Raw genomic sequence first — 20566 nt, forward strand, 5'->3', positions numbered from 1 at the left:
AGGACTTTGCGCACTAAGTTCCCGGGCCCTGTTGCACCTTCATCGGCAAAGGAGCACTTCCCCCGAAACGCAGAACGCCGGCCGAGAGCCCTGCCTGCGCGTCGTAAAGGTATCGATTTTTCTCACCCAATGGAAAAAGAGAAGCAAAATTAATGTGGCGTTGTTCGTTTGATTGCGAGGTGGAAATGGCGATCAATTAATCTGAAGAGAGTTCATATATCGTACACACCTCGCATGGTCCGGCCCTGGGTGCTGCGAGCTGATAGGAAAAAGAAAGACATTCCTCCAGCCGCGCGCGTTGGGTGCGTGCAGTTCACCGAACATCTCTCTTACTTTCCCCATGCCATGTGTGTGTGTGTGTGTTATGTTGTGTTACTCGGTGCCTTCAACAAAACATTCTTTCGGCAATCGCAAATCCGGGCGGTGCTTGCCATTTTTTTCCTCCGGATTGGATATTAACAATCCGTCCACAATCCTGATCCTACGAAACGCATCGCTTATGGACTGCCCTAATTTGTGACCCTCCAATTCTCATCCCGGTCGAGCGAGTGCCAGACAGAGTGCTTTGCCAGATGCTGTTGTGCAATTTCTTCTGCACGAGAAAATGATCTTAATTAGGTAAAACATTCAACAGCAAAAAACCGTACGGTACATCGAAACTAAAACTGCTACTTCTCTCAATTGTTCTAGTGTTGCCTGCGTCTTAGTAGCTCCAGAAAATGCTATTCGACTTCTATTATTACTTCCCCATTACCCATCACATCAAACAAAGCCGCTTCAATTCATCTAAATTAAAACCTCAAAGGCAAGCAGCAACAGCAACAACAAAAAAGCTGAAATTCATGCTCACTTCATAGCACGAAAACAAAAGAATACAGTGCAATAATGCTGACTACTGAATGTCTAGCTGCTGCCCACTCGTGTTACGTTCTTCGTACAGCCGGGAAAATTTATGTATGCATCCAGCTGGTGCTTGTCTGCAGCCAACCAAATGGCGTAAGGAAACGAACCCAACCCTCCCTCCTCCCCCCCCCCCCCCCCCGGCGAAAGAATATTCCATTTTCCACCATCCACTGCTAATGCGTTCGAATGGATTCCCAGCGAACAGATTTTAAGCTAAGCAAGCCAGCAGCAAAAACCTTTTCCGCTGGTTGGCTGGTTTCATTTTTCAAATTACATTTCATTTGCACGAAAAATGTGCATCTACATTATACACACACACACACAAACAACCACGCACAATAATTTCCCTACAGCGATGGCTGGGGAAGTAGGAGTACGCCGTTGCCTGATATCGAGCCGTTCGCAACTTTGATCCATCCCGTGATTGTGTCCGGAGCGCGCATCCGAATGTCCCCATCTGGATTGTCTTAGTTTTCCACCAAATTTTCTTTACCCTCAAATCACCGGACACACGGCATGCACTTGTTTCCTTCGCCTTACAGCAGGAGCGCGCGTTGTGCATTGTGAAGAATATATACTGGCCAATCGTCAAGCTTCATGTTCACTTGATCATCAAAGAACTGAACTACTACGGAGGGGGTATGTATGCAATAAACATAAAATCCTTCACGCTTTGCTACTCCCTTACGCACCAGCCCCGTGTGTCCTAGTATGCTCTAATACTTATAAATGCGCCGTTTTTGGAAGTGGATGGAATCACTCCCATCCATCCAAAGATTTCCGACAGGGGCGCAGACTAGAAAATAAAGCAAGGTGAAGGAAGCAAGAGTGAACCAACGAAAAAAAAAACGCAACACTCAGACATTGTTTGTTTTGCCCAGTGAAGGGACACGAACCGGTTGCCGGGCTGCAAGAGGTGGATCCCCACCTGAAGAAGGGTGGATCGTGTGTGCGTTAAGTAGTGAATTTTATGAGCACCCTCAAAACGATGCAGTCTGAATAGACCGTGCGCCAGCCTGGCAGCCTGGTTACGAGCTTCGTACGATTCGTTTCATCGCTTGAGCCAGCACCCAAGTCTTTCCTACCTAGGGCGATACATAGAACAATGCTCGGAATTTCCAACAATCGCGGCGTTCCCTTCGGTCTCTTTTTGAATACCATCCGCTTCGACAGCGGCAACTACGACGACTCGCGCTGCTTTTTGGCAGACAGACACACTCACCCTCCGTTCTCCGCCTTAATCTCTATCAAAACTGCCCCACGTTCACAAACGCTAGCCTAGGCCGTTCGTGGGGACCGACAGCGATCGAGAGAAAGGCAGGCGAAAAAGGAACAGCATTAGACGCAGTTTTAGGTCAATCAACAAAACGATTTCTTCGTCTTCGGTTCCATTCTTTCGCTGCGAGAACACACGGAGCACCCGAAAATCCGAAACCCCGCACGGCGAGAAAGGAAAGTCCCGAAAGTAGAGCCCCATTCGTGAAACCGGCCCCGGGAATGGCAAGAAAATCACTGCGCGGTTTTATGAGCCACAAATGATGGAATAGACGCATCGCCGACCCCTATAGCAGACGATCGGAGGGCGAGCCTATCGAGCAGGAACCTAGCGTCCCATCAGCTTAGCTGGGGCCACTCTGTTTGGGGTGGTTGTTGGTTGGTGTCTCGTCCGGCGCAGTCTTCGCCGACTCATAGACGAAGAAGCCTTTTAATGTATCACACGGGAATAATGGCGATAGTGATGTTATTAAAATATAATTAGCTCACAATGCCAACCCATTAATCATTCTTCTGCTGGTGTGCCTGGTTTCGGTGAAATGGACCTATCCCGGGCCCACCAAACCCTTCAAAAGCTACTCTCGCCACAGTGCCCAAGGTAGTGGTGGCGTTCTCCACGGTCCCGGTTTGGCTTTATAATCGTCTGCACTGAATACCAGACCTTCGGACGGGAATCCGACCTCGCGCCGGATAAAACTCCATTTTCACGCTCGACCTTCTCGATAATCGTGGAATGATGGGTCATGTGTGCAAGTGCAACGGCAAGACCACGCTGTACCTCCTTTCTATCGACAGCCCTTTTGTTGATCGATTCACAGGGCACCATAATTAATTCAAAGGTAGCACTGATTACCTGCACTACTACAAAAAACAAACGGCTATCCTTCCGTAATCATTAACGCAAGTTCGCGGCACGCTGTTCGCTAAATAAACCATCCATAGTTCTTTAAAAAATCCCAATTTTAACGACAAAAGCAACGACTAAAAACGATCCACGCGTCCATTCAACCTGAACCGATCGGCGGAAACAAAGAATAACAACAAACACAGCAAACCTCGCCCATCAACCCAACGCGCGCGATCGATCCATCTCCATATCGTGAAAACGGTTTTAGGATCGCTCATCAGCTTCTCTAATTGAGCGAGCGACGCAAACTGTCCCCCCAATTAAAGATTGCCTCAAATATGGCGCAGAACGAGCTGAAAAATTTGCGTTCCGTACCGTTTTCCTGCATTCCGTCCGCTCCATCTCGAATCGCGTCTGCGCTGGAATTTCTCTAAAGCTCCCCCTCTCTCTCTCTCTCTCTCTCTCTCTCTCTCTCTCTCTCTCTCTCTCTCTCTCTGTCCTTCTCCTTCTCTCCATTGTGAGCCCTACTGGGTCCGTAGTTCCGTGATCGGGATGGATTTTGCACAAAACCCGCCTGCGTAAGGTTTACTTTTTTTTTGCAATCGCAGACAACCTAATCCTCAAACGGTTGAAGTCTCCGGTGGGAAGAGTAAATTTCGTGCGCTTTTAAATTTACACTACACCGCAGGGGTCATCCGACGCGGCTGGCATCGACTCGTCAAAATCTCCTCCTTTAAATCGGTAAACACCTTTCTCCAAAAATGTGGCTTAAAAGTGGCCTAAGAATAGCTCCTAGGCAAGCTCCACACTGTGACAAGATGCAAATGATCGATACGTCAAGCGGGTGGAAAATCGCAACGGAAAACCTTTCTTTTGCAACAGAGTAAGGGAAAGTCGCAAGCAACCAATGCACAATGGTTGATGCGCTAGAACCAGAATTGGGACGACAAATCAGAAGAGGAAGACAACCTCAGAATAACCGCGAAAAAGGACGGGACAACGAGAACTGGTTCGAGCTGAGGTGGTTGAGTCACCCGAAGCAGGGAAGGAAATAAAACGTAAATTTACCGTCCAGATAGCTGCTCACAGCCTCCGACGGTTTAATGAGCGAATGAACTAATCGAGGAAAGCAGCAATGTTGCCGAATACGCGCGAGAGCGAACAAGGCTGAAGGCCACCGCTGGCAGATCCCGCTGGATGACGGGAAGACCCCCAATCTCCGCTGCCAATCTCAGACCCATCCAAGTTCGTCAACAACTGGCTGGCGGGGCATGATGCTAAAATTTGCGTCGATTGCGCAGGCGCCTTTCCACGGCGAGTGCGAACGAACTTGCGAACACAGTGAGCCTGTGGAATATATTTATTTAATTAGAATACGCAAGAGACCTCATTACGATACTTTCCATTAATTATAACATTTATGCGTTTTTTTTTCCTTTTGTCTTGCTTTTTCTCTGGTACAACATCAACATTTACCCAAGCCTGTGAGGTTCACATTCTTTCCCTTTGATTCACTGTGTGATCCGCTGGATAATGTTGGAATTCGTATCGATCTTTTTCCCTCCTTCGTCGACGATCTGGTGTATGATGTTGCCCTGATTCGGTTCAGCTCGGTACGCCCCGTAAAATCCTTCCTCGTATGAATGTAATGAGGTTGGGCTTGTCAGGTCTGGTGGTCAATAGAATAGCTGCGAGCAGCATGAAAGTGAGACAAAGGTTGTGACCTTTGAATCGGTGGTCAAGCAGACCACGTTCAGCTTCAGTTCGGATTTCCTAGTAGGTCGATTTTCCGCGTTAAAATACCCGCGATTCGAAACGATCCCAAATGTACGATCATGTGGGTGAAGCTGAAACATTCCTCGCTCAGTGTAGTGGTGACTGTGTGCATGTACGCTGGTTGTTGGCGACCTGTTTCCCTGCTGAATTGCACATGTGCAGGAAGCGCTTGGGCAACCAATCTCGCTCCAAAATAGCCCATCTTCTCCACTCGCCACATTCCACCTGATCACCGCTTCGCACCGGGTGTTCGGGGTGTAGTCGGTGCAGGTTTCGAGATTAATTGATTTACCACAAGATTTAGATAACCGTTTTAATTACAATTAGATAAGCTTCGTTCGACGTTGAAAGGCGTAGTATAGCTCGATCTTCCTCCTAGCCTGTGGTTTGAATACCACTGTACGGCATGAAAACGACCAGCACGGAGCAACCCCGGTTCAATTTGGTTTCACGTCTCAGCACTCTATCTCCATCGCTGAGCGTCCAAAATGTCAACTCGAGCTGTCGGCTTCGCTGTCTTCTAGTAGGAAAAGAAGAGCTTCCGCAGTATCTCCCGACCAGAGTTGGTCCATGAGCTACGAGACCGTCGATTTCAGAGTTTTACAGCAGGGCTTGCCGCTCCTAAACTCAAAAGCGATCGCTTTCCTTGGCTTCCTCTCGGTCTACGGGAATGTGTGTTTATTTGAAACTTTTCGTAAAATATTCCCTTCTTGAGGCAATGGAAAAAACTCGCAACAACCGAGCACAACCGAGCATCAGCGCAGGGCTGGCTGCGGACGTTCTTGATTATCCTTTCGTTATGTCTTTCTCCTTCATTCTATTTCTTGTGTTTTTTTTCCTTCATCCAGCGCGTTTCGATCTGTCTATTGAAATGCCTTATTTCTACTGCCGGTTTTTGCGTTTTCGTTCACCTCCCCCTTTTTCCCAGCCCCTGAGTGGTTGGGGCAGAAGCGCGTCAGCATCTACATAATACGTGAACGCGAATATATACATAAATTTATTTGGATTGCAAATGAATACTCTGCAAAAGATCTTCGAATGATAAGAAACTGGCACGTCGTCGGTTCGATCGCCGGTCGGGACCTAACTCGATGCAGCCTCGCTTTTCTCGGGCCCACCTTTTTCATTCATCATGTACGAGACCATTGAAATTGAACGCTGCCACTGTTGCTGCAATTGACCCTCGAAAGCGTCAGCATGATCGTATTCTAGCAACTGGGCGGTTTTTTGCCAGAGGACAAAACCGAAGGGAATAAAATTGTTACACCGCAAAAGTGTCATCCGGACTGCAGCAGTAGCAGCAAGAGTAACCGGACACATCCTAGCCTTCGTGGGTGCTTATGCTTTTGGAAGAGTTATCTAAAGCTATTGGGCGAAGAACCGATCGCATTGTGGTTGTATTATAGCACTTGCACTGGTCTGGTGTGGGATGGGAGACAACAAAATGTCTTCCAACGGCAAACTGTGTAATGGCGCTGGGGAAATAAAACGGTACAGTTCCCAACTCGCTGGAACTGGGTCGCATCGAGCTACTGGCAATCCTATTGAAGGCCAATTCGATTTCTTTTATCCCTCCGAACTCCTCTACTACTCTATTACAACAATGACAGAAACAGACATTGATCATTTTAATTCGTAGATGTTCTCTCCGGATAAGCTATTATCATCCTACCAATATGCCGATCTTCGAATTCAAGCAGCGAAAAGAACACACTCAAAAAATTATTTTAAATTCACCCCTGCGTGCCTCGGTTACACAATTTTCACTGATTTGCTACATAAAAATTCAATTAAACCGTCTCAAATTTTCATGGGGCAAGGGTCCTGTCGGCAGAATCTTCTTCGGAGGTCCGAGTCGGAGACAAACTAACGACAAAACCATTAGTGCTGTTTCGTAAACCGCTTCGCAAGTCACCACCTATACCCAAACTCGAGGAGAGAAATATGAACAGCGCTCATCCCGCCCAATTCCATACACTCGCAAGGAACGCAGGTCACAAGAAAGGAGACATACCTAGACGCCGATCGGTAATCGGTGTCCAAATCGTTAGCACGAATGCAAAAACGCATCTTACACCCTGCCGATGCTTGTGCTTAAGCTTGAGTGTTTGCACGCATCACATCACCACAATACTAAACGTGGCTTTCGAGGTCTTGTTGTATCGTCACCCACCCAGTCCCCCCACCATGATCATCACCTCTCTTTCTTCCTTCATCCCTTGCTTGCTCGACAGATGCGCCCGAGAATCGAGAAGGATCTCGAGGTGCAGATAACGTGTTGAGATCGCAAAAGATCGTGTTAGCCCTCCAGCAGCAGAGCCAGCACACTTTTCGCAACACCATTTCCTTTCCCCCCTCATAACACCAACTCCACTTGGATCGCAAATTGATTTATGATCCCATCGAATTAATCTTCACTTCGAATTTAAATGATAAAACCCATGCACCTGATTTGATTAAAATCACCCGATAGCCGTGGTTTGTTCAAGCGAAATGCGATACGCTGTTTGCTGGGAATGCCGTAAAAACGGTCTATCCTACCTCCGTGAAAGGATGAAAAATGCGGCAGCACCCATAATTGACTACGAGATGCAGCAGTGTACGGTTGGGGTCGGGGTCGTCCTTTTGCTCGACTGTGTCATTCGGTGTCATCATCAAATATGCCGTTGTCAACGCGACCAGCTAGTGTTTTTGGAGGGGAACCCAAAAAAAAACAGGAGAGAAAAATCACACGTCCAAAAGCAAAACATGGCCTTGGCTGCAATCCACTCCAAATGAATTGGGAGAAAGGATTCTTGCGATCCCTTTGATTTGTGTGTGTGCACTCCACCCGGCATATGATTCACAGTCATCCTCGCGGGCGCACGATCGTTATCCGCCCTGGGAGAAGCCGATCACCGCATCGGATAATATGCGGTAGCGAGACGCATTGTACAGAAACGCATCTTTCAGAAAATCATTAAAAATAAAGGATGAAGGCTCATTTCTCTTCCCGGGCCGACCGAGATGGCAAACCATTTTCGGGAAGCTTTTTTGCTTCTGCATTTGCGCACGGGTTTTTGGTGGTGGCGAATTTTTGGAAGATGATTTTCTTCTTGTTTCACCACCTCATTCGCTCGCTTAGCTTTGTTGGAACTGTATTTTAGCTTCAGAGTCTGGGTTTTTTTAGGGGGATTCTGCTTCCTCCACGCTACTGACCGTGTGCCGGAGAGGAAAATATATATTTTCGAGATAATAATGAAAATATGTGTGCAACAGAGTAACAGGCGGTCGCCTGCAAGTTTGGCGCGGTTGTGTGCTGTCTGTTGCACAAAAGTCATCATATGGCCCTCGAGTCTAATCGCCCAAGCTGCGGAGCATTAAATCAAGACGCCAGGAAGGACATCAACGCTTGGGACCGGTGAGCCAATGTACGAAAATCCCAGCGCCGGACAGCGACTGGAGAGCAGTGCAGTCATAAAAGATAACAGGCCGGGATAAGACAAGAAAACACGAATTACGAATATGGGTATTTTATGTGACTCTCCATCTTCATCTGCAAGCAATGGCAATAACAGGCTCACACAAGGGCGCGAGCGCGCGCAAACACCCAGACACAAATGCGAGCGAGGACTTTTCACCACATTGAGAATTGTTGAAAGAGGGAGAATAAACACCAATTGGGCATTACTTTTTTCCCCCTTTCCTGCTTCACCCTCATCACAATGTATAGTTCCACATTGGTTTAACGTTGGAAATTTTACTTTCGCCTTTCTCCAACTACAAAATCCACATCGAACGACGACGACACCGATCATTAAGGACAATTGCGAAGGATTAATTTTATTGACTACTGTGGTGGTATCAACCTGCTTGCACTCCACCGTAATTGTAACGATGAGATCTCAAGCAACCTGGTTAACGTATGTATGCCACAGGAACAGTTTATTTAGTGTGCATAACGGAGAAAATTTTAAAAAAGATACGAAAAAAAAGATTTCCCCGTAACCCATTATCAGCCTCTCATTACCGTATAAACAGTATAAAGATCAGTAAAAAAAAATAGTTCACTTACCTTCTTACGCCAGTACGCCAAAATTCTCTAACTCACAGCATCAGCGATCAATCACACAACCGGCATCTCATGTGCCACCACCAATTTCATCGGTTTTAGATGATATACTTTTTTTCAGCATTTAGAGATCGATAGAGCGAGAGAGAAAGAGATATATTTGACCACACTGCATGAAGAAGCACTCTCTCCTGATGATTTTGACCAAATTGAACACACACACAAATCCGAAACACGAACTGCAAACGCGATCATATTTCACAAAGAAATACTCAAATATCACGGCCAATATAAATTACTACTTATTGTGTACGCGAATGTTTTCATATGACGATGATAACTATGCGTAACACATTATAAAAGCATATTTTAAAATTTCACTAAAATATATTAAGCGAATCACACGTGCTTGCGACCAATCGCTTCGACCGCTTTTTCGACACTCCTTTCTTCCATGCGGTTCAGCGTGACCGTTGACCTCCCGTGCAAATTGCACACGCATACAACGCAAAGCAGCAGACAAGGATTGTCAACAGGCGGCTTAGTGCTTGAAATAATAATTGCTCGAGCGGGCCGGGTCACAACACAATTTCACAATTTAGAATCACGAAATTCGTCCAACCCACAATGACGATAATTTTCAGCAATGCACCGTAATACATTATAACGCAATCGCGACACGACAACGTGAATAATCATCGCTTACGATTGTTAGCAAGCAAGCTACACAACTACTACCTTATCGTGTTATCAGAATCGTGTTTGGGCAGCTCAATGCTCGTCGTATGATCTACGACAATATCTACTATCCGTTTATCGTACTGATCGTGACCGTACGAACAGCACACACACACACATATATACGCATCGGTGGCGTACTTATGGCATGCCGAATATTTTTGATATACCCGATCAATCTCCCAACATAACCCTCCGAACATTGGATTACAAGCAATGTCGGAAAAGCGCGCAGGTTGCATTTCTAGCAGGGAAAATGTTGAGGACAATTTATGCACCATTGGTTCTTGCCAAAATCAATTTCTTTATCACTCGCTTGACTTCTCGGCGACATAGAATGCTTCAGAAAACCATGGAACACACACGATGCGTCCACGAATAAAAGCCGCGTCAATTTTACGTGTATTTAAGGCATTTTGACTTAAAAATAACTTTCAATTTAAGAATTTAAGGGACATAATAAGAGAGGAATCGATGTAGAAAAAAAGAATATATTTACGACTTTTAATGTACGATACTCTCGTTTAACCTGCTTGGCCGCCTGGTAATTCATTTAACAATAATAATAATAATTTCAAAAGAAAGCGATTGGTTATGGCACCCAAGACGAGGCAACGGGTGGAAGAATTGTGCCACCGGTAGGAAAGTTGCAACTTCAACATATCTAGCGTACTCGATGCGCACGCGGGACCGATTTCACGGACGGTTCCATGGAATAATTATTATTAATTTAATTCCACATTAGGCCCGCTTCCGAAACCTCCCTCGCGCGCATAGACCGGCCGGCCGGTAATGGCCGAAGAGGAACTGGTCAAAGATCAAAGAAAACCTGCCGACGGTACCAAGCTCGGTCGATCTTCCATCTAAGACACGGACGTCGGTTGCGCCAATTGCGCCACGTTTGCGATAATCAATGGAAACACGTGTACATTGCCCCGCGCTTAGAATTAATGATGCCCCGAACCCGGGGCCCCCATTACGCGGTCAGCCACAAGGGAATGGGCAGGATTTAGATTTGTTTCAAAAGTCGGCATTCTAACCTATCGTTTCGTTCATTTGTTCTTCCCTCTTCTGTTCGATCATCGGCTGCGATCGATCCGGCTCGTAATTACAGGTATCGGCTACCGATCCAGACTGCGGCGTTAACGCAATGGTGAACTACACCCTCGGCGAGGGCTACAAGAAGAACACCGAGTTCGAGATCCGACCGAGCACCGGGGAAGTGTGCATTGCCAGCGAGCTGGACTATGAGACGCGCAATTCCTACGAGTTTCCCATCATAGCGACCGATCGAGGTATGTGACAACACGGGATCGACCGCTGGATTGGCCGAAGACCGGAAAAAACCTGCTGCTAATGGCACCGCTGACTTTTGGTTTCTTTTTCGTCTGCTCCGTCCTTTCCCTTGCTCCACAGGAGGTCTCAGTACAACTGCCATGGTAAAAATCCAGCTAACCGATGTGAACGACAATCGACCAACTTTTTACCCCCGCGAGTACAACGTATCGTTGCGCGAGTCCATGCCTACGAATTCGCTTCTCTCTACGCCGGTTGTTGTAGTTGTGGCCACCGATTCGGATTCGGGTAGCTTCGGTACGATCAGCTATCGTATTGTGGCTGGTAATGAGGCCGGCATCTTCCGCATGGACCGATTGACGGGAGAAATTTTTGTCACGCGTCCAAACATGCTGTCGAGTCGGACGCAGCCCTACCATCGGCTAAACATTTCCGCCAGCGACGGTGGTGGCCTGCGGTCAACACATGACGCAGAGGTGTTCATCAGTGTCATCGATGCCACGCAACGACCACCAATCTTCGACAAACCGCGTTACACTTACTACGTAAAGGAAGATGTGAAACGGAATACAGTAGTCGGGACGGTTTCGGCAACAAGCAGCAACTCAGGTAAGTCACATGGATAGAGCCCTAGTTGCCTAGCCCGAATTGTGAACAGTAGATTCGGAGCTGAAAAATATAACTAACCGTTTCACAATCCTAGGCAATCGTGGATCGCTTCGGTACTTTATCTACTCCGGAGATCCTGACGGATTTTTCGCTATCGATCCAGTGTCTGGAAACATTCGGGTGGCTAATGCGTTAGATCATGAAACCAAGCCTCAAGTTCTACTCAATATTCAGGCTACAAGTGGCGATCCACCTGCCTACGGTCACACACAGGTCAATATCGACATTGAGGACGTTAATGATAATCCGCCAGAGTTTGAGTCGAACACAGTGCGCATCTCTGTGCCGGAGAATGTGGAGATTGGTTCACCGCTCTACGAGGCTAACGCACAGGATAAAGATTCAGGCATGAGTGGTGTGATTACGTACATGTTGGCTGGCCAGGGCAATCCACTAAGTGGTGCAAGGTCAAGTTTGTTCAGCATGGACAGCCGTAGTGGACATCTAACCCTAGCGCGACCACTCGACTATGAGTCCATCCAGCGTCACACGCTAGTAGTGACGGCATCCGACTCTGGAACGCCATCACTCTCTACCAATCTGACCATTCTGGTGGAGGTACAAGACGTAAATGACAATGCACCCATTTTCGAACGAAACGAGTATGCCATCACGGTAATTGAGTCAACACCCAGCAATTCACAGGTAATTTATAGGAACGAATCGTTTGTGAGGAGTTACAGTCACTTACACACTCTTTTCTTCTACAGATACTCCAAGTCAGTGCGACCGATGCCGACACGGGAAACAATGCCCGACTGACGTACAAAATTCTTGGCGAAGATCACCAGCGTACCGGCAAATCGACACAACCGGCATCACCCGACGAGCCTGTTGCAGAAATTTTTGGCATCTTTCCCAATAGTGGTTGGATCTATCTTCGGACTAAACTCGATCGGGAAGTAAAAGAACGGTACAACATCACTGTGATAGTTAGCGATAACGGTGTTCCGACGCTTACTGCGACCACTCATGTCATCGTCACGATCCTTGACGCCAACGATAATAGTCCAATTTTTGCGAAGAATTTGTACGAGTTCGAAATCGAGGAAAATATGCGTCGTGGTGCGATGATCGGTACCGTTTCGGCATCAGACTCCGATGCGGGAATTAATGCCGTCGTGCGATACAGTCTCATACCCAGCAACACCAGCTTCCAGATAAATCCTGTCTCAGGTAAGTGGTAGTAAGAAGTACATTCTTTTACGCATTACTCTAATGGGTATCGGAACTGCATAATCCTCCAGGTGAAATAACAACACGTGATTCGCTTGATCGAGAAACGAAAGCATCCTACGATCTGGTTGTGGAAGCACGCGACCAAGGTACACCTTACCGGAGCTCGCGAGTGTCGGTCCAGATACAAATACTGGACGTTAACGACAATGCACCCGATATTGTCGACCCGCAAGAAGATGTTGTGAGCGTGCGCGAGGAACAACCGATCGGGACTGAGGTGGTAAAAGTTCGTGCGATTGATCGCGATCACGGTCAGAACGCTTCCATCAGTTACTCCATCCTTAAGGGTCGCGATTCTGATGGGTACGGCATGTTCTCGATCGACCCGATGAGTGGCGTGATTCGTACCAAAACGTCGTTAGATCATGAAGAGAAAACGATCTACCGACTGGCGGTAGCCGCTACGGACAATGGAAAACCCCCCAAGCAAACAGTTCGTCTGCTAAGAATCGAGGTGCTAGATCTGAACGATAACCGGCCTACGTTTACCAGTTCCAGCTTAGTGTTTAGGGTAAGTAACAACCGAGCAAGAGTAATTTGTAGATATACATCATCTTAACGTTGTTGTTTATGCATGCAGTTACGTGAAGACGTCGGCGTTGGACACATCATTGGATCGATTAGTGGCAACGAACAATCGGACGCGGAAAATCTCATTTCGAGCAGCAATGATTTGCATATTACCTACACGCTTACCCCGCTAACGAACGACATCACCGAGGGTGCTTTTGACATTGATCGTAACTCGGGCAAGCTGGTTGTCGCTAGGCAGCTCGATCGAGAAAAGCAGAGTGAGTATCGCATGGAAATACGCGCGCTGGACACGAGTGCTAGCAACAATCCACAGAGTTCCGCCGTCACAGTGAAGATCGAAATAGCAGACGTGAACGATAATCCTCCGAAATGGCCCAGCGATCCGATCAATGTCTACGTATCCGAGGACACTCCTGTCGGAGCAATCGTGTATAATTTCACCGTGCAAGACAACGATACTGGTACGAACGCTGAAATTAAGTACAACCTTTCCAAGCCAGCACAACTCGCGCAGAAGGAGTATTTCGCTATCGACTCCCTAACAGGATCTCTTACGTTGCTTGCACCGCTTGATCACGAGGACACTCAAGAGTTCCTGCTGATCGTGCAAGCCACAGATCAGTCATCAAACGTCACCGAGCGACTAACCACTTCCGCCACGGCACGCATCATGGTGACGGACGTCAACGACAACTCGCCAAAGTTTGTGATCCCACAAACGGCGGACGGTGTGGTGTACATTAGCGACTCGTTGGAAATTGATCAAGTCGTATCGCACGTGGTCGCTATCGATCGCGATAGCGGAGAGAATGGTCACATTGCGTACACTTTTGCTGGAGGCAACGAAGACGAACGATTCACAATTGATTCTAACTCCGGAATTATCCGACTAGCGAAGCCTTTCAGCAGCAACTTCATCATGGACAGTGGCAAACGAAACTCGGTGAGCGGGAAATATCATCTAGTAATATCTGCCAGCGATCACGGCTCACCAAGAGCGCGTGAAGCGAAAATTACGTTACAAATCATTATCCAGAACATGACCAACAATCCGCCACGCTTCGTGGAACCAGTGTACTACGTCAACATTACGGAAAATGTTCCTAGCGGTAGCTTTGTGGTGCGCGTCTCAGCCAGATCCCACTCGGACGCTGGTTCTGTTGGTTCGCTTAATCTAACGTATGAAATTCCGAAAGGTGTCGGTGAGGATCACTTTGCAGTTGATCCAGTGCGTGGTATTGTCACGACACGTGGAACCTTTGATCGGGAGTCGAAAGATCTCTACACAATACCGATCTACGTGACGGAAGGGGGTCGTTTTAAGAAAGCGTCAACTGCTTCAGTTTCTAGCCAGGAGATGGTTCAGTTCGATGTGGCTACACTTGTCGTGCGCATTACCGATGTTAACGATCACGCCCCGGAGTTTGTGCAAGGGTCATGCTATCCACTAGCAGTGCCCGAAAATAGCGAACTCTCAGTCATACACACCGTCGTTGCTACGGATGCAGACGATGGCCTGAACAGTGAAATTACTTACAGTATTTCAGGTAAGTGTTGTACGATTACTGTGTAGTAAAGATTTGCGTACCTTATTATTAACCTTTGGGTTTATCCGTTTTGCAGGAGGAAACATGGGAAACAAGTTCAGTATTGATCTTCACACGGGTGCTCTAACCGCTCGTCCACTAGACCGCGAAGTGCACGCAAGGTACGTTCTGCAGATAACGGCACAGGATCGAGGTTCGCCCGTGTCTCATCAGGGCCACTGCAACATCACCATTCGGGTAGAGGATGAAAATGACAACGATCCTAAATTTGAGCTACAAAAATACATCGCTACGATCGATGAAGACGCTCAAATTGGAACTACTGTGCTCACCGTCAAAGCTATCGATGCAGATGTGGGCATCAATGCTCGCATCGTTTACTCGCTGGCCAACGTTACCGAATGGTTGTTCAACATTGACAGCAAAACTGGAGTTATCACTACTGCTGGGTGCGTTGTTATAGAATATTCTTCTTGTAACCGTAGCTCAGCCCAGTTACTTAATTGTATCTTACAACTTCATTTCTTCTGCAGACTTTTCGATCGCGAGCGGCAAAATGTGTATAACTTTATGGTGGTGGCGATGGACGGCGGACGGTATAATGCTCGCTCACAAAACGTCCCCGTACAGGTCATTATAGCCGATGTTAACGACAACAAACCCGTGTTCGATAAGTATCCGTTTCGAGAGCAGATCGGAGCGCTCGTGCAACCGGGTCAAACGCTCCTGCACATCTCCGCTACCGACAGCGATCAGGGCAGTAATGGTGAAATTGTGTACAGTCTGAACGAAAATTCCAACAGCATTGGCAAGTTTCGCATCAACCCTACCACCGGCGCATTAAGCGCAACGCAAAGCTTAGCCAGTGAGAATGGTCGCCTGCTGCACATCGAAGTTACGGCACGAGACAAAGGCAACCCTCCGCAGATTGCCACCGGATTGATCGAACTGCGTGTCGGCGAAGTACAGCAGGAACTGCCGGTACTGCGGTTCCAAAACAATTCCTACCGAGTAATGCTGTCGGAGAACACACCAGTCGGTCAGCCAGTGTTGCAGCTCAGTGCCGTTCGCAGTGACGGCCGCAGACAAAAAATCATCTACAGCTTTGGATCAGGCAACGAGGACGGTACGTTCTCGATCGATGCCGTAACCGGTGAGATCCGGATCCGGAACTCGCACAACCTCGACTACGAACGGTTCAGTCGACTTAAGAGCGAGGGTATTGAACTGGTGGCCGTAGCACGCACTGATGGCACTCCACTACTCTATGGTTACACGACGATAATCGTGGAGCTGCGCGATGAAAATGACAATGCACCACGTTTCACGCAACAACAGTACGCTGCCTCCGTCTGGGAGGGTAACAGCAAGGGCACGTTCGTGATCAAGGTCGGTGCGTTCGACTCGGATCAGGGAGCAAATGCGCGCATCCTGTATCACATCGTCGATGGAAACCATGACAACGCGTTTATCATCGAACCGGCGTTTAGTGGAATCGTTAAAACAAACATCGTGCTCGACAGGGAGATCCGCGACAAGTACAAGCTGAAGGTGATCGCCACGGACGAAGGCGTCCCGCAGATGACGGGTACCGCTACCATTAACGTGAACGTAGTGGATGTCAATGACAACCAGCCGACCTTTCCACCGAACACCGTCATCAGCGTCAGCGAAGGTAAGCGATACCATTCCCATTGCTCTTCGCGATGGATTTCGTGCAGTTCAGAGATTCAACTAGTAGTATTTATTTTTAGTTACAAGTGTCGGTACGGTGCTCACCACTATCACCGCCAACGATGTGGACACAAATCCACCGTTGACGTACAGTTTCGCCGAGCTGAACGATGACGATGCCACCAGCTACTTCTCGATTGATCGCTACAGTGGTAAGATCATTCTCATACGCCCGCTAGACTACGAGGATCGGCACGAGTTTCTCCTACGATTGCTGGCTTCCGATTCGGCGCATGTCGCACGCACAACGCTCACCGTGCGTGTGCTCGATGTGAACGATAATGCGCCGATCTTCCAGCAGATCACCTATCACGCCATGCTATCCGGTAATGCTATGTTTTGCATGATTTTCTCTTTTGCCGATGATGATCGATTTCTCAAACAAAATGTCTATTCTTATTCCTATCCTCCCACAGATCCAAAAGACGGTAGCAACACGAACGTGATGATCCTTTCCGTCAATGCCACCGATGCAGACAGTGAACCGAATGCCATCGTACGCTACTCGATTGTCTCACCGAAAGGATCGGTCACCGGTGGGTTCACTATCGACGAATCGACAGGCCAATTGTTCGCGAATATTAGCCAACTTTCAACTAACGGTATGGGTGGAACGCTTTACCTTACCGTAGCAGCGACGGACTCTGGCCAACCAGCACTTTCGTCCACCACAACCGTGCGGTTGGAAATTAAATCGAAAGGCAAAGTGAACCCACAGTACGTCCAGAGTCAGTACCGTGTGTCGGTCAATGAAGAAGCCCTCCCCGGGACGACAGTCGTTAATCTGATTCCCAAATCGGTGCTGCAACAACAGTCCAGTGCAGATTCGGCAATTGCATTTGAAATTATCGATGGCAACGAGGACTCCGTGTTCGATGTTACGTACCCCGATGGAGCAATAGTGCTGGTGGATCGACTCGATCGTGAGCGTGTTGACTACTACGAACTAAAGCTGGTCACTGTTGAGCCTGGCACACGGCACATGAACAGACCAGATGCGAGTCTCAGCACGATCGTGCGTGTCATAATTACGGTAGAGGATGCCAATGACAATGCGCCAGAATTCCAACCGGGTACCTACGAAGCTACGATAGCTGAGCTGGTACCGATCAAACATTCCATCGCAAAACTGTCCGCTCTCGATGCCGATCAGTCGGGGTCTCCCAGCTCGGAAGTGATCTACCAGATAATATCCGGCAATGATAGTGGCATGTTTTCGATCGATCTGGTATCGGGATTGCTGTACACCAACAAGTACCTGGACTACGATCACGGCCAGACGCAGTACAATCTCGTTATACGAGCGTGCGATAGCCACTCCGCACCACGTTGCGCTGTGCATCCATTTACGATTGCGCTTTCGGACGAAAATGACAACGAACCCCAGTTCCCAGTGCCGGAGTATTTGGAATTTGTAGGAGAGAACGAACCAATTGGTATCAGCATCTTCACCGCACGGGCCACCGATATCGATCGTGGACCGTTTGGTATTGTTAACTACACGATCGACAGTGTACTGTCCGGGTCGTATTCTGGGCTAGACGACAGCTGGAAGCTGTTCAAGGTAGATCCAACGAGTGGAGTTGTCAACTCGAACGCCGTATTCGACTACGAAGAGAAGAACCGTTATGCTTTCGCACTGCGAGCCACTGACACGGGTGGTAAGTCCAAAACCGTTCGTGTGAAGATTGTTATCGAGAGTCGCGATGAGTTCAGTCCGCAGTTTACGGAGCGTACGTATCGATTCGTTATCAAAACACCCGAATCGGGACAACTGCCCGTGGGGTATGTGGTAGGTCACGTGACAGCGACTGATCGTGATCGTGGACCGGATGGGCGCATTGTTTATCAGCTTACGACACAACATCCATACTTCAAGATGAACCGTACGACGGGTGCCATCCTCATCAAGAAACGACTAGACAACGTGGCAACGATGCTGGACGCTGGACGGGACATCAGTCTCGTAGTGACGGCAGGCTCTGGTAGACAGGGATCACTCACCAACATGACTGTGGTCGAGATTGGGATCGATGCGCTTGGACACCTTAAGGGCAACGAACTGGGCAGCGGTGTCGGTGGCAGTGGTAGCTACGAGAACTCCCAGTCCGTGTCTGCCGGTGGTGGGTTCGCCAATTGGGCGGTCGGGTTGGTGATTTCGTTGCTTCTAATAATCATCGGTGTGGCATCAGTCTTCCTTTTCTTGCACATGCGCAACCGACAACAGAAACACGTCAACAAAACTGGGCTTAGCTCGGAGTCGGTCGGACACTCGAACAATTACGTTGATCCAAGTGCGTTTGACACGATCCCCATCCGAGGGTCGTCTAGTGGTGCAACAGGCGCTGGCCAGTTTGCTCCACCGAAATACGATGAAATACCACCGTACGGAGCGAGTTCCAATTCGGGTGCGGCCACCACGTCAGAATTGTCGGGCTCAGAACAGTCGGGTTCGAGTGGGCGCGGTTCTGCAGAGGATGATGGTGAGGATGAGGAGATTCGCATGATCAACGAAGGTGGCCCACTGCAACGGGATGGGCTCCAGCTTGACGGTCGCCTGTCGGATGTGTCGGTACAAAACACGCAGGAATACCTAGCGCGGCTCGGTATCGTTGACAACGGCACGACTGGGAATGCGTCCAACTCATCACGCCGTTGCTCGGAGAGTATGGGACTCGGTAGCTCGAAAGACGCCATGTTGCATACACTACCGATCGACACGCTGCACATGTTCCACGACGACGAGCACCATCGTGAATCCGACCTCACCAACCTCATCTACGCAAAGCTGAACGATGTCACCAACAACAGTGATCGCGCGAGCAGCGTGGACGAGACAGTCACGAATGCAGGCAGCATCGGTGCAACGGTCGATCACGTCATGATGGGAGGCTATGGCGATGTGCCTGTCGTGGGCAATCAGCAAGGAATCTCGATGAATGGCTCCCTCAGCTCGATCGTACACAGTGAGGAAGAGCTCACGGGCAGCTACAACTGGGACTATCTGCTCGATTGGGGCCCACAGTACCAACCGCTGGCCCACGTGTTCTCCGAGATTGCTCGACTCAAAGACGACACACTGTCCGTCCAGAGTGGCAATAGCGGAACGTCCAGCGCAAAGAGCAAGAACTCGTTACACCACACGGTGAAAACGCTACCACCGCCACTGCTGACGAATGTGGCACCACGGTCCATCAATGTGCCCGTCTTTGCCGGTCGTAACAACCCGGGCAGTCATCACGGGGGCGCCCCCAACCAGTACCTGTTGCCCCGCTCTCCCATTAGTCATGATTCGGCCGCCGGCTTCAGTACTTCCTCAGCCATGTCACCAAGCTTCTCGCCGTCCCTTTCCCCGCTAGCGACACGATCACCCTCGATTTCGCCGCACGTTGTCTCGACGGGTATGCCCACGTCCCACCACATGGTTTCGCTACCTCGACCTCCACAACAGCGAGGGCCCGCCGGTCAGAGGAAACCCTACTGACGCGTTTTCCTGTCCACGCGAACCAAATTTTCCCCTTCGGATGGCTGTGTAGGTCTAAGGTCCCTTTCCAAAAACAAAAACGAAACGTAAGCAAAACAAAATCCCGCCTGTCGTCGAACGTGATGGCGCTATACGCTTTGTAAATACCATTACTGTCGGGTTACCGACTTCCTCTAGCAGCGTAGACTGACGCGTTCGGGACAGATTAAGACAGAAACTCATATTGATATGAGTGTCGGAAATGAGATTGTAATAAAATTACTTCCTTCCCAAACCCAACACAGGACAAGACACAGGTACAAGAGGAGATTGTATATAGTAGATAAGTGTAACCGAATACGATCACCGTCAGTAGAAGGAAGATGGATCTGTTTTTGTTTTAAATTGTCCGTCCCAAAATCAAAACACCATTTATTCGTTAGCCGTATTTTTGTACAGGTGTAATAGTAATAATACCCCGACTTACAGTACTG

The 20566-nt window shown here is 48.5% G+C and overlaps 2 protein-coding genes across 2 annotated transcripts in view; one reads left to right on the forward strand and one right to left on the reverse strand.

Moving 5' to 3' along the window:
• The window catches only part of LOC126563715 (protein dachsous), a 57051-nt gene extending 36867 nt beyond the window's left edge, over window positions 1-20184 (forward strand). The window contains exons 2-11 of the mRNA XM_050220361.1: window positions 10705-10885; window positions 11007-11495; window positions 11590-12200; window positions 12266-12731; window positions 12803-13305; window positions 13375-14875; window positions 14952-15324; window positions 15409-16550; window positions 16630-16935; window positions 17026-20184. Coding sequence (XP_050076318.1) covers window positions 10705-10885; window positions 11007-11495; window positions 11590-12200; window positions 12266-12731; window positions 12803-13305; window positions 13375-14875; window positions 14952-15324; window positions 15409-16550; window positions 16630-16935; window positions 17026-20093 — 8640 coding nt within the window. The 3' untranslated portion in view covers window positions 20094-20184. The remainder of the gene's footprint in view (window positions 1-10704; window positions 10886-11006; window positions 11496-11589; window positions 12201-12265; window positions 12732-12802; window positions 13306-13374; window positions 14876-14951; window positions 15325-15408; window positions 16551-16629; window positions 16936-17025) is intronic.
• Window positions 1-20566, reverse strand: part of LOC126564211 (A-kinase anchor protein 10, mitochondrial) — a 131647-nt gene that overhangs the window by 64723 nt on the left and 46358 nt on the right. The gene's annotated exons all lie outside the window — the stretch shown is intronic.

This window comes from Anopheles maculipalpis, chromosome 3RL, assembly GCF_943734695.1.
Source record: "Anopheles maculipalpis chromosome 3RL, idAnoMacuDA_375_x, whole genome shotgun sequence".
Lineage (NCBI taxonomy): Eukaryota > Metazoa > Arthropoda > Insecta > Diptera > Culicidae > Anopheles > Anopheles maculipalpis.